This window comes from Sorex fumeus, unplaced genomic scaffold, assembly GCF_029834395.1.
Source record: "Sorex fumeus unplaced genomic scaffold, SorFum_2.1 ptg000001l, whole genome shotgun sequence".
NCBI classification, from domain to species: domain Eukaryota; kingdom Metazoa; phylum Chordata; class Mammalia; order Eulipotyphla; family Soricidae; genus Sorex; species Sorex fumeus.
The window spans coordinates 2,166,169-2,184,061 of record NW_026606058.1 but is presented as its reverse complement, the minus strand read 5'-3'; the positions used below and the strand labels follow the sequence as shown (position 1 = coordinate 2,184,061).

The following is a 17,893-nucleotide window of genomic DNA, read 5'->3' as shown; positions in this document are numbered from 1 at the left end:
TTCTAGCTCCCTTGTTTGTAAAGTCTGCCCTGGGTTTGGAAATAAAATCTTTTTTCCTGAGCTCTGCGATCTGCCTGCCCTGCGGCCACAAGGTGAAGTATTTGACCTTGAGGAAACTCGGAGGGGGGCCTGTCATTTCTGATGGAGCCGGCAGGGGGACAGGACCACGTCTGCATCTCCCCGTTGTTTGCGCTGATCTGCTTTTTCTAGGCTTTTCCCAGAAAACACAGACTAACCAGACAAATGGTTTTCCAAACCCTTTCTCTGGGGCTAGGGAGTTAGTACGGTGGGACAGGCGTTTGCCGTTCATGGCTGACCTGGGTTTGTTCCCAGCACCCAGATGATCCCTTGAGCCGGCCAGGAGTAAGCCCTGGGCACTGCCAGGTGTGGCTCAAAACCAAACAGAAAACAAACCTCTTAGGAATGATGCATCTGGAGGGTTCTGCACAGTTGGTCGTCTGCCCACTCCCCGTGCCACCCCCACTGGTAGTGCTTTGCGACCTGTTTCTCACTACTTCCTGGGGAAGAGAAAATAACGAGGGACACAGAGAGAGAGAGGGGCTGTAGGGGAAAGCGCTGCTCGCTGGAGCTGGGCCAGGGCTTCCTGTGGGCAGGCTGGCCAGGCACACATCAAAGGTCTCTGCAGTTTCCTGCCCCACCCCAAGGTCAGCAGAGACACCGGCCAGAATCATTCAGGAATCAGTGAGATATTGCGGTCAGAGAGCAGGAGGAAGGACAGGGCAGAAGCCACAAGAGGCCCAAGAGAGCCAGTGGGGGACAGAGGTACAATGTGGTCCTCAGGGGCTGTCCAGTGGGACCCCAGCCTGGCTCCTGCAGCTCGGAGAAGCAGGCAGGTGCCTCACATGTCTTCTGCCCTGCACAGGCCGAGCAGCGCTGACCGGCAGTCCCCTGTCACAGCGTCCTGCCAACAGAGTCAAGAGTGAGTCAGGGACTGGCCCCTCGAGCCTGTGTCCGCCCCGGAGTGTGTCTTGATTGTGGTCTGTTTCTTTGCTCAGTTATTTCTACTCTGTAGAAGCCCATGTCCTTTTTTTTTTTTTTTTTTTTTTTTGCTTTTTGGGTCACACCTGGCGATGCACAGGGGTTACTCCTGGCTCTGCACTCAGGAATCACTCCTGGCGGTGCTCAGGGGATCATATGGGATGCTGGGAATCGAACCCGGGTCAGCCGCGTGCAAGGCAAATGCCCTCCCCACTGTGCTATTGCTCCAGCCCCCCCCCCCCATGTTCTTTCTTGAATATTTCCCTGCTTTCTCTCTCCTCCACATCTTTCTAAGCACGGCTTCATTCAGTACAAAATACCTCAGGGCTGGAGTGATAGTACAACGGGGAGGGTGCTTCCCTTGCCTTGATCAAACTTTGATGCAGTTTGATCCCTGGCATCCCATATGGTCCTCCGTACCTGAGCCTGACAGGAGTAAGCCCTGAGCATTGCTACGTGTGACTCAAAAAAACAAAATTAAAATAAACAGTACCTTGTTTATGAAAGAAAAAACCAAAAAGAGTGAATTGGGAAGCCCCTGAATACCACAGCTCAGATGCTCCTGCCTGCCTCGTGCTTACCCAGAACTTTCTATGGCCGAAGCCCCCTCACTCCAGGAACTTTGGGCTTCCCCAGGGCCAGGCCTTTCTCCAGCCCAGGCAGTGCGGGGGGCGGGAGACCCACTCGGAGTGAGTCCTCACCTGGATGGAAGAGTACAGAGACTTGCCGAATCTCCTTCTGAACTCAGCCCTGATGCTGAGAAGGTCAGTCTCGCTCCTGGACACCAGAATGCGGGTGAGTGCCTGGAAACTGGGCTCGGGTTCCTGGGAGAGGCGGGGAGTGGGGGTGGGGGGGGGAAGATTCTCAGAGTGAAATGAATTATTTGGTAAGGTTAGAGTCGAGGAAATTGAGGACTCTAGGGGCTGGAGTGATAGTACAGCACCGGAGGGTGCTTGCCTTGCGTGCGGCCAACCCAACTTGGATTCCCGACATCTCATATGGTCCCCTGAGCAGTGCCAGGAGTAATCCCGGACTCAAAATCAGGAGTCAACTCTAAGCACCACTGGGCCAAAACCAAAATAAAGGAGAACCCCACATTAGGGGGGGGGTCAGGAAGCTAAAGCAGCACCAGTGTAGGGGGGCGTTGCAGCTGGAGGCTGGACTTCTCACTCCACGAGCCTTCCCTGGCCCAGTGCTGGGCAGAGGGAGGCCACTCCTAAGGTCAGGACTCAGAAAGGGGTGGGAAAGGCCTGTGAAGGGAACTGTTGGTCCACACCCAGCAGTGCTCAGGGCTTACTCCTGACTCAGTGCTCAGGGATCATTCCTGGTGGACTCAGAGGCCCAGGGCTGGGACCCGGCTCAGCCAGTGCCCTCCCTGCTGTGCTGCCTCTCAGTTCTTGAGAAGATGTTCGGAAACGGACAGCGAGTTGCGGCACTGGGCTGCAGCGGGCCCTTCCTCTCTGGCCAGGGGCACCTGCGGCCTGTGTGCTCAGAGGGGGGGAGGCGTGTCGCCCTCACCTGCAGAGCCTGATGAAGCTTGTCAGCAAAGTAGAGCGGCGTGTTCCTGATGGCCAAGACTGGAAGCAAGAGTGAGGGTGAAGGTGCGGCCACTCTCCCCGTGAGGAGCCCTGGCCCCCCACCCGCCAGCCCCTACCGAGGCTCAGCAGGGCCGCCTGTGCAGCACCCTGGAAACGGTCCTGGATGGTTCTCTCCACCGCGTGCCCAGCGTGCTGCTGGTATTGGTCAAACACTGTGGGGGGGGGGGATGCAGGGGTTGGAGAAAGGGCTGTTCTCATAGGCGAGGGCGGAGCACTGTGCACGTGGGGGCCCCAGCTGTGATCCCCAGCATCACCCTGGCATCGAGCTGGGAGGGGCCCCACGCAGTCACCAGTGGAGCTGGGCCCGGAGAAGGCCCGAGCGTACCTCGGACAAGGTGCTCCGCGCTTCGCTGCGTGAAGATGGGGACCCACGTTGCCCCCATGTCGCCTGCCTCTGCCTGCCTGAGTGCCTGGAAGGGAGGGGTGAGGCAGAGTCACTGATTCACCAGGGCACACGCTCCCAGGGCCTACCCTGATGATGGAAGCGCAATTCAGGGTCAGAACAAGAGGGCGGAGCTGCAGGGCAGCAGGGAGGGCGCTGGCCTTGCACTGAGCTGACCTGGGTTTGATCCCTGGCATCTGAGTTTGCCAGTTGGGATCCCTGAGCACCGAGCCGGGTGTGACCCTTGAGCACCAGTAGGTGTGTCCTCCAAGCTAAAAAACCAAACCAAACCAACCAACCCTCCTGGTTCTGGCCCCCAATGTCCCTGAGAGAACATCAGGGTCATTTCCTGCGAGGTCACAAGCCAGGCGGGGGAGAGATGCCTCCGCCTGACCTGCATGTCCCCGTCATCATGTCACCTCCAGGACAGGCCTGAGGACAAGCGGGTGCAGAGGAGGAGTGCACCCCAGTACCACGCCCTGCAGGCCCCGCACCTGGGTGTCCTGTGCCATCAGGTTATAGTCGATGATGCCCGAGCAGCTGTCCCGGCCACCCTAGGGGATGAAGTCTGTGAGGAGGCTGTGAGGGGAGCTGCCAGGACCTCGCCAGGCAGCCTTGGCACTCCCCCGCCACGCACCCACACGGCCGTCCCTTCCCCCCGCGCCCACACGGCCGACCTCCACGCACCCACAGCGCCGCTTCCCTTGTGTGACCTTCCTCACCTTGGCCAGCATGAGTAGCAAGTCCCGCAGGACGCCACTGGTTTCAGATCTGATGTCCTCCTCAGCCTCAGCCTGGAAATCTGGAGGGTGAGCGGGAGTCCCTGAATCCCAGTCATCCCGGTGCAGGAATGCCAGGGTCCTTGCTCTGCTGTCCCCCACCGTGCTTGGAGCCATGGAACCCCCCGGGACAGGGTCAGAGAGACAGCTCTGCCCGGAGGTGCCCGCCTAGGTATGTCTCCGGAATCCCATTGGTACCCCAAACCCCACCTGAGTGAGCTGCAAGCAGGAAGTCGCCTCTGAGCAATGTGGGGTGTGAACCCCCCAGAGTGAGAAAGAGAAACAGCTCATCACCAATTAGTGGGTGCGCAGGGGCCTGAGACGGGACACCCCACCTGTGACTCAGGTTGGCCCCCGTGGTACTCCCTGCCCTGCCCCGGGGCTGAGGACACCATAAAGGTGGCACAGATCCCTGGGGACACAGTGCCCAGCCGTGTCATTACTGGCATCTTCCCCGGAGCCCGCTGAGACGGTTAATCACAGCTCGACTCCCCGATGCTCACCTCAGCCTCTCCCCCGGGAGACTGAACACAGCTGGGGACGGGATAGACAGGTCCCCAGATGAGCCTCCAGTGGACCCAGGACTGGAGGGGACAGACGCTCTCCAGCTTGCGGGCTCCTCGTTCAGGCTCTCACCTTGTCTGTAGACAGCCAGGCACTCCTGCAGCTGCGCTGGGCTTCGGGTGGCAAGAATTTCTACAGCCACATCCTTGACCGAGCCTGAGTCCTTTAAGAAATGCAGATGGGGAGGCTGGAGCGATCGCACAGCGGGTAGGGCGTTTGCCTTGCACACGGCCGACCCGGGTTTGATTCCCAGCATCCCATATGGTCCCCTGAGCACCGCCAGGAGTAACTCCTGAGTGCAGAGCCAGAAGTAACCCCTGTGCATCGCCGGGTGGGACCCAAAAAGAAAAAACAAATGCAGATGGGGTTCAGAGAGCTCAGCGGACTGCACGGGCCTGGCACACAAAAAGCCCTGGGTTTGATTTTGGCACCTTGGGGGTCCCTTGAGCACTGCCGGGAGCAACGCCTGCCCCCAGCACAGAGGCAGAGGCAGCCTGGCTTGGCCACTGGACACATCTGCTTCTCGGAGTCAGCGGTTCCGGTTTAGTTTGGGCCACACCTGGCGGTACTCGGGGGCCACTCCTGACTGCACTCAGGGATCATTCCTGCTGGGCTCGGGGTACCATATGAGGGGCGGAGGATGGACTCCAGGTGGGCTGTGAGCAAGACAGACGCCCTCCCTGCTGTGCTGTCTCTCTCCGGCCCGTCTCTGAAGGCCTTTCCCCGGGCCCCAGCTGGGTACCTTCAGGGCTGTCCTCAGTTCCTGGGCATCCAGCTGGACCTCCGGCTGCAGCAGTGCCACCACCAGCTTCTCCAGGGGCCCCGACAGCGCCGCCTGCAGGGCCGTCAGCAGCTCCTACAACCGAGGGTCCCAGGAGGGTACTGCAGGTGCGGGTCATCACGGGCCGGCAGCCTCTGTCCCGCGTCCAGCCCCACTTCACGCGGCCGTGGCTGCCCGCAGGGGCACAGGGAGAGTGTTGGGCCCCACCTGCTGGGTGCGCTCCTGGAAGGCTCGGGAAATGAGCAGCCTCTGCTCTCTGCTCCTGTTGGTCAGCACGTCCACGATGGCGTGGCAGTCCACACCTGCGCATGGGATCGGGCCGTGTGCGGGGCTGCCCGGGTGGCCCCCAGTGCCTGGGGCTCAGGACCTCCTGAGTAAGGGCGGGAGCCTCATGGATAAGCGCCACTAGATGTGTGAGCACTGTGGGCAGAGCAACTCTGACGTGTGACCCCCAGCCCTGCAGGAGGGGCGCGACTATGGCCCATCACAACCACGTGTGGTCGCAAAGAAGAGAAGGGGCAGTCACCGGCCACAGACGGGAAGTCACAGTTCACACAGAGATGGGAGGTCACAGGTCATAGAGAGGGGTCACAGGTCACAGCTCAGGAGGCCTGGAGTGCCATCTACCCCCACTTGTCTGCGTTATCAGTGGAAGATGCAGTGGTCTGGCGCTCACAGGTGGGGCTGGGGAGGGCCATGTCCAGCGGTGCTCGGGGCTTCCTCCTAGTTCTACATTCAGGGATCACTCACTCCTGGCATGCTCGGGGGACTCTGGGGTGCCGAGAATGGGGCCCGGTGGGACACAGTGACGTCAGCGCCTTCACACAGTGCTCTTGCTCCAAGCCGGGCCTCACAGATTTAGAGTCAAATCCCAGTTTCCCCACAGCGAGCTGTGTGACCTGGACAGATGTCTTCACCTCTCTGAATCTAGTTCTCATCTTCCAAGTGGAAACACTAAGACTCACTCAGGGAGAGAGAGGAGGACACGGAGCCCACAGGCACGGGGCGCAGGGGAACAGGGAGCTGAGCCTGCCGACACCCACCCTGTCCCCAGTGCCTCGGCCCAGCACTCGCCTCACGCTCACCTTGGCCCGTGATGGCTTTCAGTAGTCTCTGCACATCCTTGTCCACGCTGAAGCTCAGGAAGGTCCTGAGGGTCCCCAGAGTCCCCCATGCAGCAGTCTGGGGAGCACAGGGTCATGGGGGTCTCCCCCAAAGGCCCCTCCACAGCCCCTCCCCTGAGCTGGTCTGGGTCAGTGCCCGCAGCCAGGCAGTGCCTACCTTGGTGGCCAGGCCCAGGTGACGGAGGATCTCCTGGGTCAGAGGTGTCGCTGCATCGGCGCCGCTTACAGACATGGTGACCCTGCGGGAGGGAGAGGCCTGGGGTCCCTGGGCCCCCAAGACCCACGCAGCTGGGCTCCCAGGCCTGGTCTTTCCCTGTGGCAGAGAGAACATCGACCTGCTCGGCCGGTTTGGAGACTGGCGCTGTGGAGGAGGTAGGGGCCGAGCAGGATTGGCCGAGCAGGCGGGATGCTTCGGGCTGCCCGGGACAGACCCTCCCTGGCCCCGCAGTGAGAGACCCTCCTGGGCCCAGCCTCCCAAGGGCCTGGCCAGGGACAGGGGTGCGAGAGAAGCCCCCAGAAAGCACCTGTCAGCGCCCCACCAGACCCCAAAGGGCTGCACAGCTGCCCCTGCCCCTCTGTGCCCGGGCAGGGGGACCCTCCAGGCGCCCGCTGAGGGAGGAGCAAAGCTTCCTCCCCCGAGCCGGAGGGCAGGGCCAGCTTACCCAGAGCGGCAGGGAGCGAGGTGGTGTCCAGGCTACTGTTGCCAAGTGGCCGCTGCTCTGGCCTGGGAGGCGCCGGGCTGAGTGCTGCCCAGATGCCTTTGAGGGGCCGGCCCAGCTGCTGTCCTGGCTCTGGCCCCTCCCCGCGTGGGAGAGGACCAGGCAGTATTGGTCACCCCAAACATCTCAGAGCACCTCCTGGGAGCTGGACTTCCCTGCTCCGCCTGGGCCAGCAGCTCTCCTGCCCGCCCCCCGCAGGCCAGGCCAGCTCCGACACCCCAGAGGCGGCCCTGGCCAGGCCTCTGCTTCCCCTCCCCGGGGCAGGTCCGAGGCTCCAGACTGATGTCAGGGCTGATAGGTGAGAACCTGCTGGGGCACATACCAGCTGGGTACCCCAGCCTGCACCCAGAGGGGTCCCAGCCCAGACACTGCTGGAGGGCCCTGCCTGAGTCCGGGTGAGGGCTGCGGAAGGAGGCGCTGGCATTCAGGGCCAGAGCCAATTAGCAGAGTCAAGAGAGAAAAATGCCAAGGGTGTTCCCCGTAGACGCGGGCAAGACCCAGGAGACCAGGGCACCCGGCCCCACTGAGGCCACTCCTGCTGCTGCCTTTTGGCTGTCGGGGCTGGCAGAGGTGCAGGGAGACCCTCAGCCGCCGGCTCCAGGGCTGGGGTGCTCTGAGACTGGGGTGCAGGGTGGTGGGCCTGAAGGGGGCAGCACCCCAGGGGCCCCCCCGAGCAGGCAGCTCTCCCACTTCTCAGCTGTCTTCAGAATGTGGCTGAAGCCTCTTTCCTGACTCCCCGGGGACCAAGAGGCTGGACTGCCTCCTTCCTCTGCTGCTCCTTCACGCAAGGTCCCCTGGGTCTCCAAAGACAGGCCCCAGGGCCCGGGAAGCAGCTCTGGACTAGAGCTGTATTACACACATGAGGTCCTGGGGATGAAAACGAAACAAAAAGGAGTCAGAATGATAGAACGGCAGGAGGGCGCTGTCCTGGCACGTGACCACCTGGGTTTGATCCCTGGAAACACATATGGTCTCGTGATCCCAGAGCACAGAGTCTGGTGTCAGCTCTGAGCACAGCCAGGTATGGCCCCCAAACAAAACAAAAACTAACAACTCTCAGAGACATGACGCCACGAGCTGCTTCTCTCTACCACTGAGGTTCAGGTTCTTGCCTCTTTTTTTTTTTTTTTTTTGCTTTTTGGGGTCACACCCAGCGATGCTCAGGGGTTACTCCTGGCTCTGCACTCAGGAATTACTCCTGGCGGTGCTCAGGGACCATATGGGATGCTGGGAATCGAACCTGGGTCGGCCACGTCCGAGGCAAACGCCCTACGCGCTGTGTTATCACTCCAGTCCCAGGTTCTTGCCTCTTACAGTGAAGCTCTCCCTGCTCTCTGCTCCCCACTCCAAACAACAACAACAACAAAAATAAACCCTGAGCCTGAGTGATGATACAGTGGGGAAGGCACTTGCTTTGCACAAGGCTGACCTAGGTTCGATCCCTGGCACCTCCTAAGGTTCCTGAGCCCCACCCAAAAACAAAAAGCCAAAACAAAGACAGGCACCAGGATGTGCTAAGGTGGCAGCTTCAATTATTATAATTGTTTTGTTTCTGGGACACACCCAGCAATGTTCAGGAGCTACTCCTGACTCTGTGCTCTGCCAAGAGTCACCCTCGGTGGTACTCAGAGACCTTAGATGCCAGGCACTGAACCCAACCTTCCTACACGCCAAGCAGGTGCTCAGTCATTGATCTCTCAGGCCCCAGTGATGATGATTATTTGAGAGGGGCAGTTGGGGCCACTAACAGCAGTGCTCAGAGTATTTCTGGCTCTGAGCGACCGCTGGTGGTGCTTTGGGGACATATGCCATGCCAGGCATCAAACCAGGGTCAGACTGCAAAGCATGAACCTGAACCCCGTCCCATCTCTCCACCATCCCCACCCCCATGTTCTCTCGTGTCTCTCTAAATCAAACCATTTCACTCCCCTATTTCTCCTCCCAAAAAGTCTTTTCTTTTCCTTTTTTTATGTAGGAGTACTGCTATTTATTTTTTATTTTTTTATTTTTATTTTTTTGCTTTTTGGGTCACGCCCCGCGATGCTCAGGCAGGGGTTACTCCTGGCTCATGCACTCAGGAATTGCTCCTGGCGGTGCTCAGGGGACCATATGGGATACTGGGAATTGAACCTGGGTCGGCCGCGTGCAAGGCAAATGCCCTACCCACTGTGCTATCACTCCAGCCCCTTGATCTTATTTCTTTTTTTTTTTTCTTTTTGGGTCACACCCGGCGATGTTCAGGGGTTACTCCTGGCTCATGCACTCAGAAATCACTCCTGGCGGTGCTCAGGGGACCATATGGGGTGCTGGGAATCGAACCTGTGTCAGCCATGTTGGCTGCGTGCAAGGCAAACGCCTTACTCGCTGTGCTATCACTTCAGCCCCGAGTACTGCTATTTATTTATCCACTGATTAGCTGATTGAATTGGGCATGAACTCCACCTTACTTTTTTTTTCATTTTTTATAATTTTATTTATTGAATCACCGTGAGAGCAGTTACAAAGCTTTCGGGTTTAAGTCTCGGTCATACAATGAAACACCTGTACCTTCACCAGTGCCCATTCTCCACCCCCCAAAACCCCAGTATACCCCCACCCCCCTACCTGTGGGGCAGACCATTTCCACATTACTCTCTCTACTTTGATTACATACAATATTTTGACACAGACCCACCATTATTATTTGAGATTTTACCCCAACACTCAGATCTGCTGAAAAGGCAACGGTAGAGAATTTGTTTTCTATTCCTGGTTATGAATAACATGTAATGTCGCATGGTCGCAGTAGTGGCTGCGTGATTTTGAAATTCCGAAATTTTAATGATTAAATCTTGAGGGATTTCTGCCAAAACCTGCGGGGTTCTGAGATTTGTTCTTGAGTGTCTTGGATCATGGCCATTAAGCAGCTTGATCAGGAGCCAGAGTGACCATTAGTGGGCAGAGACTTGGGGTCTCATTGGGACGGGGAGAAAAGGGCCACCTCTGCCCCCATCCCGTGAGACCCCACGTTTCTCTTCACTGAGGGCCCAAACCTGACTGTCCAATGGCCTCTGGAGGATGGCAGCCACAGAGCCGCCAAGGGGGAGCAGGTGGAGGGACAACACCCTTTTCCCCCTGGGGTGGCCCGGTGACAGTAACCTACTGTGGGGTCTGGACACATTTCTGCCGCTGGATTTTGAGATTTGTTTCTGAGTCTCTGGGATCATGGCTGTTAAGCAGTTCGATCAGGAACCAGAGAGGCCATGCCTCCAATTATATAGCTGAGCTGGAGGTGGTTTGTGGGTATGTCTCCCACATACCTAACTTTTGGCCGTTTACTTTCTTGGTAAACTTTGCCCCAAATATTTGGGGTCTGACCAAAGGCACAGCAGCAATTTTGGGGTATCTGAAAGTCTGAAGGCGCCATCAGGCTGCTGATGCACTCGCCTCACAGGTACAGATTGACCTGTTGGCGGCACCATACCCCCATCAAAAAGTCTTTTCTGATGACCTATGTAATGTTTGGTACGATCAGATTTTGCTTTAGATTTCACTAGGTGTTTGCTTACTGTGTCTGTGGCCCTGCTCTGTCCTGCTCACCCAACCCAATGAGTCCAGTGGCTTCTGCTCTGTTCCCGGCATGACTCTGATGTGTGGCCTCACCTAGCCCCCAGGACGGGTCACTCAGAGGTCGTGTCTCAAGCTTCCCGCTTCTGCTCTGGACTCTCCCACTCTACAAGGAGACTTTCTTTTGGAGAACCACCCAAATCCTCTATATTCCAAAAGAACGACTGATAACAGTCAGATAACTTTGACTGGGACTGAGTGATAGTACAGTGGGGAGGGGGCATGCCTTGACAGGTCCATATGCTCCCCGAGCACCCCGCCATGAGTAATTCCTGATTGCAGAGCGAAAAGTAACCCTGAGCACTGCTGGGTGTGCCTCCACCCCCCAGAAAATCTTTGCCTTGGGTTTCTTCTGATTTGGGAGGGACAAGGACTTCCCACTTGCCCACTTCATCCTAGAGACTAGGAGAGAAGCTCTCTCCCTCCCTGTCTTTCTCTCTCTCTCCCCTCTCCCTTTCTCTTCCTCTCTCCCTCCACTCTGTCAGTCTGTCTCTGCCACACTGGGAAGTTCTCAGGGACTCCTTCACAGCCCTTGGGGACCATGCGGTGCCAGGACCGTGCTCAGGGCTCTGGCACGTCTCTGTCCTTTGACCTACCTTCCCTCTCCCTCTTTTTTCTGAAAATTCTGGAACCCCCCTGCCAAATGTATCTCCCACTTTCAGAGACAAATAACCTTGCTGGAAAGATCACACAAACCCTCCACTAGTCTCAATCAGCTTATTTTTTTAAAAGGGGGGAGGGTCACATCCGGTGATGCTCAATGCGCAGGGATAGCTCTGGCCCTGGCCTCAATCAGCTTTTAAGTCTCTACCTAAGCTCGTCTTTTCTCTTAACAATCTTTCTTGTGCTTGTTTTGTTTTATTATTTCTTGGCCATACCTGGGCAATACTCCGGCTCTGCACTCAGAAATTGCTCCTGCTGGTGTTTGGGGAACCATCCATGGGACGTTGGGGAAGTGAACGGGGGTCAGTCACATGCAAGGCAGGTGCTGTATCTGATGTGCTACCACACTGGACCCAAAAATCTCTCGTGCTGATTTTGCTCTTTTCCGGTATACCAACACAGAAAGCTAGAGGCAGATTTTCCCCCCAACATCAAGGAGGGGCTTGAACACAACAGGAAAGAAATTTACCTTGAACATGGCTGGCCCGGGTTTGATCTCCCGGACCCATATGGTTCAATGAGCCCTCCAGGAGTGATTTCTGAGTGCAGACCCAAGAGGAAGCCCTGAGCACCCAAAACAAAATAACAAAAAGGGGAGGGAGGATTAATTTCAATTTGGTGATTGAAAGCAAAGGTTCTGAAACCAGAGGATTTTTTTCTGGTTTGGGGGTCCATACCTGGCCCTGCATTTAGACATCATACCTGCCAGTATTTGGGAGGCCATTTAGGGTGCTTGGCGATCAAAACCAAGTCAAGGCAAGTTCCCCTCTCCCTTGCTATCTCTGCAGCCCCCTGGACCCCCTCATGATTCAGAACTGGTCTGTGGGTTGCAGAAATAGGAATTCCAACACCTTCCTGTCTGTGGTCTTCGCAAGCCTGTGGCCACAGGCTATTTATTTCTGGAGTCTCTGGAGCAGGGCTAAGAGGCAATGCCTGTCAGTGCTCTCCTGGGGCTCCAGGGTGGTGGGGAAAGGGAACCTTGTGGTGCCAGTGTTTGAACTTGGTCCCTGCACTGGTTTAGCAGCGCCTGATCAAGAGTGATCTTCCTTGTCTCAGTTAACTTTGGGCGGATGGTTCAGGCCACACCTGGCAGTGATCAGGGGTTATTCCTGGCTCTGAGCTCCAGAGTGACCCCTGGTGGTGCTTGGGGAAATATTTGTGTCAAGGCTCAAACTAGGGTCAGCTGCACCGAATTCAGGATCCTTAACCTCTGCTCTGCGCTAGTTAATTTTTTTTTGTTGTTTTTTTGGGTTACACCTGGCGATGCACAGGGGTTACACCTGGCTCTGCACTCAGGAGTTACTCCTGGCAGTGCTCAGGGGACCCTAGGGGACGCTGGGAGTTGAACCCGGGTCGGCCGCGGGCAAGGTAAACGCCCTCCCCGCTGTGCTATCTCTCCAGCCTTCTAGTTACTTTTTGATGTTTTCCCACTTGGGGGATCAATCAAAAACTTCACATGTGTAGGCACTGCCAAGATTTATGCAAGTCCCCCAGATTCTTTTTTTTTTTTTCTCTTTTTTTGGTCACACAGAGCAATGCTCAGGGATTACTCCTGACTCTGCACTCAGGAATTACTCCTGGCAGTGCTCAGCGGAGCATATGGGACACCAGGGATTGAACCCGAGTCGGCCGCATGCAAGGCAGATGCCCTACCCACTCTGCTATCTCTCCCACCCCACCCTAACTGCTCTCTACCCATTGAGCTACCTTGCCCCTCTGGGGAATGCTGAAGAGCTGGGCTCTCTGGGTCCTGTCAGTGCTTGTGGACGACACCAGCTTTGGACTCATGACCTCGGGTGCGCCAGGTAAGTGCCCTGAGCCATGAATTCTCCTGGCTCCATCGTCAAAGGGAGGAGGTGCAGCAGGGGGCAGCAGAGGCTGGTACACACACTCTGCTCATCAAGACCTCGGTGGATCTGGGACGCTACCAGGAGCAGCCCCCCCCCCCACCCTCACACATGGTAGAAACAAACTCTGTCCTCCCGTTGTTCATCGATTTGCTCAAGCGGGCCCAGTAACGTCTCCATTTTGGGACTTGTTACTGTGTTTGGCATATTTGGGACTTGTTGTTACTGTGTTTGGCATATTGAATATATCGAGATACTCTCGGCAGCTTGCCGGGCTCTCCGAGAGGGGCCGAGGAATCGAACCCGGGCTGGCTGGCAAACGCCCTCCGGCTGTGCTATTGCTCCAGCCCGTGGGAGAAACAGAAATAGCAATAATGTTTCTATTATAGGTGTTTTGGAATTCAATAGATCAATGTCACTCTATTACTCAATTATAAAACACTTGGCATAGGACGGAAAATACTTAAGTCAGAATGTTACTCTGTAGCACTGTTCTAATGGTAACTGTTTCTCTTCACCCGCCTCCAAGTTCTTTCTTACAAATCCCCAACTGGCCACTAGAGGGAGCGGGAAGCGGCTGAGCCGTCGGAGCCCTCTAGCGGCCAGTGAAGAGGCGGGCTCTGGCTGGGGGGTCTGGTGAGATAAACCACCCAGAGGCCCACCCCAAGACTAGCCCCGGAGACCCACCCTGAGATCCACCCCAAGATCAACTCCAGAGTCCCACCCTGAGATCCACCCCAGATCCACCGGTAGGTCCACCCCGGGAGTTCTGGGGAAAACAGGGCCAGGACGAGAGCCACAGGTGGGTGTCTGCCCTCTGACCCCACTGACCCTGCTCAGAAGCGGGGGAGGAGCGAGGAGATGGGAGACAGGATGGGGCTCTCAATCCCCAGTGCTACAGGGAGAGGCCTTGACCTTGTTCCACTCCAGGGCCTGGTGCTGCTTAATTAATATAGTAATTGGACAAAAAAAACTATGACCCCTTGGGGGCTGGAGCGATAGCACAGCGGGTAGGGCGTCTGCCTTGCACCCGGCCAACCTGGGTTCGATTCCCAGCATCCCATATGGTTCCCCGAGTACCGCCAGGAGTAATTCCTGAGTGCAGAGCCAGGAGTAACCCCTGAGCATCGCTGGGTGTGACCCAAAAAGCAAAAAAAAGAAAAAAAAACACCTATGACCTCTACTTTCACCTCTCACCTAAGATTTCAGACTTGCTGGAGATTGTGGAGCTGCCCTCTGTCCTCAGGTGACACAGGACAAACTGAGGGTCCCCAGGATCCAGCTCTCCTAGCTCACCATTTTCCTCATCACTCACATGAGAAACGTTTGACTGCTGTGGGCATGGGTCTGTCTTGGTGAAACACGGGGCAGGCAGTGAGAGAGCCTCATTGGCTCATTAATTCCAACTCTAAGGCTACATTGTTTTTCTGCAAACATTTCGCAGAGCATGATTTAACAATACATATGTTTCTCTTGGCAATTGGTCCTCTTGGGTTTTTTTTTTTTTTTTGGCTATACCTGGGGGTTCTCAGGGGTTGCTCCTGGCTCTGCACTCAGAGATTGCTTCTGGCAGTGCTTGGGGGGTCATATGGGATGCCGGGGATCGAACCCATGTCTGTCGTGTGCAAAGCGAATGCACTCCCTGCCCTGGTAGGACCCACTTTCCACAGTGGAGGTCCATATCAGCTCTTCCCAGACATCTACCTAGAAACCCCAGTCCCGGGCAAACGGCCTGGGGAGGTCGGACACGTTGGCAGCCCATGCAGAGGATGTGAGTCAGGTAGGCAGGTTGTGGGCACCACGGGTGGGGCAGGTGCCAGCCCAGAGCGGTGGGGGTTGGCTCTGCTGAGCTGGTGAGCTGGGGTGAGCTGGGGCATGTGTGTTGGAGTGTCCTAAGCATGTAGAAAGACGAGTAGCATTGCTGGAAGGTGGCTGCGGGAGGCTCTTTTCCTTATCTACCTTCTCTTCAGTCATGGGAGGAGTACTTTCTCTTATCTTTATTTTTCAGGCCTGGCCTAGCTGAACTCTACCCCAAATCTTTCCCCCCACAAACTGTTTTTGTTCTACATAGTGGTGCTCTGGGGCTACTCCTGGCTCGGTGCTTGCTCCGGATGGTACTTGGGGGTCCATGCAGGGCCACGGACAGAACATGAGTGGGCCTCCTGCACGCTAAACTTGAGCTCTGCTGCTCTTTCCAGCTTTTCCCTTGGCCCTCCCATTACTCTTCTTTTTTTGTTTGTTTGGGCCACACCCAGCTGTGCTCAGGGATCACTTATGGCAGTGCAGTGGGTGGGGGAGGGGGGAACATATGACCTGCCAGGGATTGAACTTGAGTCAGATGCAAGCAGAGCAAGGGCCCTACCTCCTTGCCTCTGTTGAAAAAAATTTTTTGAGAGACCTGAGCCATAGTACAAGGGGTAGGATATTTCTCTTGCATGGGGCTGACCGGGGTTCAATCACCGGCATCCCATATGGTCCTCCAAGCACTGCCAAGAGTGATCCCTGAACTCAGAGCCAGGAGTAACCTTTGAGTTTGGCTGAGTGTGTGATCCCAAAGCAAAACAAGTCTTTGTTGAAGTATCAAAGTTTGAGGCCACACCCAGTGGTGCTCCAGCCTTACTCCTAGCTCTGTGTTCAAGGACCACACCTGGTGAGGCTGGGGAACCATATGGGCCAGATTTGAACTGGGTCCAGCCACAACTGATGTACAATCACACTTCAATACCTTCTGCTACTATTTTAAGATTTTTTTCCCCCTCCATACCTCTCATGATCAGTGCTTACCCTTGGCTTGGTGCTCAGGGCTCACTATTTTTTTTTTTTCTTTTTGGGTCATACCTGGCGATGCTCAGGGGTTATTCCTGGCTCTGCACTCAGGAGTTACTCCTGGCGGTGCTCAGGGAACCATATGGGATGCTGGGAATCGAACCCGGGTTGGACGCGTGCAAGGCAACTGCCCTACTCGCTGTACTATCTCTCCAGCCTTCAGGGCTCACTTTTTTTTTTCTTTTTTTTCTTTTTTTTTTATTGGTGAAACACCATGAGGTACAGTTGTAGATCCACAAATTTTTGTGCTTGGGTCTCGACTATACAGTGATCAAACACCCATCCCTCCACCAGTGCCCATTTCCACCACCATGGATAATATCGCTCCCACCCCATCCCCCCATCCCACCCTGCCTCTGTGGCAGGGCATTCAGGGCTCACTCTTGAGTGGACCAACTATATAGGGTGCTAGGGATTAATCCCGGATCAGTCATACGCAAGGCAAGCACTCAATCTGCTGTACTATTACTCGGGTCCCTTTGAAAGTTTGACTGGTGATGAGAAACTCGCTCAGATGGCTGAAGAGCAGGGGACAAGCATGTAGAGGCCCCAAGTTGTGTCTCTGGTTACCACATGGTCCCTGAATGTTATCTGATCGTCCTCAGATCTGACCATCACTGCACAGACTCCAGAGGTAAGTTGAACTTCCGGTTGGAAGTGACTCTCACAAGCATTGATTGGGAACCCTCCCTCCCCCCCCCCCCCCCATGTGAACTAGTCCTCAGTCCTTCCAAGGACTGCCAAGAGGGATCCCTGAAAAAGGTGTAGAGGAGGGGTGGAGTGATCGTAAGCCTGGAGGCATTTGCCTTCCGTGCAGCTGATCTGGGTTTGAGGTCCACCAGGATTGATCCCTGAACACAGAGCCAGCAGTAAGTCCTGAGCACAGCGTGGCATGTTCGGAAAGAGGCACAGAAAGGCCCTTCCCTTGCAGGGGGCAACTCTGATGCAATCCCCCTCCCTGCTAGGGTTTCCTAAGTCCTGCCAGGAGTGATCCCCTAGAACAGGAATAAGCCCTGAGCGCTTTGGGGTGGTCCCCAACACCTCCCTTTCAATAACAAAAAGTATAACTGGGAAAAAGGCTGCCTGGCATGTATGAAGTCTTGGGTTTGATTCTTTTTTGGCTATACATGGCAGTGCTCAGAGCTTACTCTTGCCTCTGTCTGCAGGGATCACTCCAGGAGGGCTCAGAGTTGCTGGAGAGCAAACCAGGACCAGCCACACACAAGGCAAGCACTCTCCCCGCTGTACTTTTCTCCCCTGGTTTCCATTCTTGGAACCCAAAATAAGCAAACGACCTGGTGGGGGGCATGGGGTAAGCCTGGCACGGGGAAAGAAAAGGGTTTGGAGGCCAAAGACGGGGCAGCAAGTCAGACAGAGGTGGGAGGTGGGAGAAGGATCCAAAATTGACCTTAGGTAGGTGGGCTCCAAGGATGAGACTCAGGTAAAAGGCTTGAGGGTGTGGGGAAGGCGCTTTGGAAAGTCGAGGACCTTTGGAACAGAAGGCGAGTCTCAAAGGCGGTGATTAAGTCAGAGATACGGTAATGAGGACAGCCAGCCAGCAGAGGGAAGAGGCCCCAGGCTGCTGAACTGCTGACAGGTCTGGGCCAGAAAACAGGCCCTCGGGGAACAGGTGCAGGGACCAGCCCGCCACTGCTCAAGAGGGTTTGGGCCTGGGGCCCCACTTCCTTACCCAGCAGAAGCAGACATGGGGTCAGATTCTGTTCTGTCTTCCAGAAACAGCCCAGCTGCACGAGCAGAGATCATTCTCTTCCCCAGAACAGAGCTCAGCCACCCGGACTAGGTGTCCTGGGAAGAAACTGCTGTCAGTCTCTGTAGGAAAAGGGCCATACTGGGTCCAGATGTGACTCGGTGGGAGAGCACTTAGCTTGCTTAGATGGGGCTCTGGGTTCCAGATTGGCTCCCGGCAGGAAGACCGACCCCGGTCAAAGGTTCAGAGACCTGGGGGTCAGGGAGAGGGCTCAAAGGGTTGGGGACAGTTTCAAGC

At 56.1% G+C, this 17,893-nt stretch overlaps 1 protein-coding gene across 1 annotated transcript; it reads right to left on the bottom strand.

Moving 5' to 3' along the window:
* Positions 1–814: 814 nt before the first annotated feature.
* On the bottom strand, positions 815–17,591 carry ANXA9 (annexin A9). Its single transcript, XM_056110688.1, has 13 exons — positions 17,579–17,591; positions 6,385–6,466; positions 6,189–6,285; positions 5,311–5,405; positions 5,065–5,178; positions 4,395–4,485; positions 3,702–3,781; positions 3,474–3,533; positions 2,923–3,007; positions 2,654–2,749; positions 2,518–2,576; positions 1,701–1,823; positions 815–922 (listed from the first exon to the last, which is right to left on the bottom strand). The coding sequence occupies exons 2-13, from the start codon at positions 6,457–6,459 to the stop codon at positions 860–862; spliced, it is 1,038 nt and encodes a 345-aa protein (XP_055966663.1). The 5' UTR covers positions 6,460–6,466; positions 17,579–17,591; the 3' UTR covers positions 815–859.
* Positions 17,592–17,893: the final 302 nt, after the last annotated feature.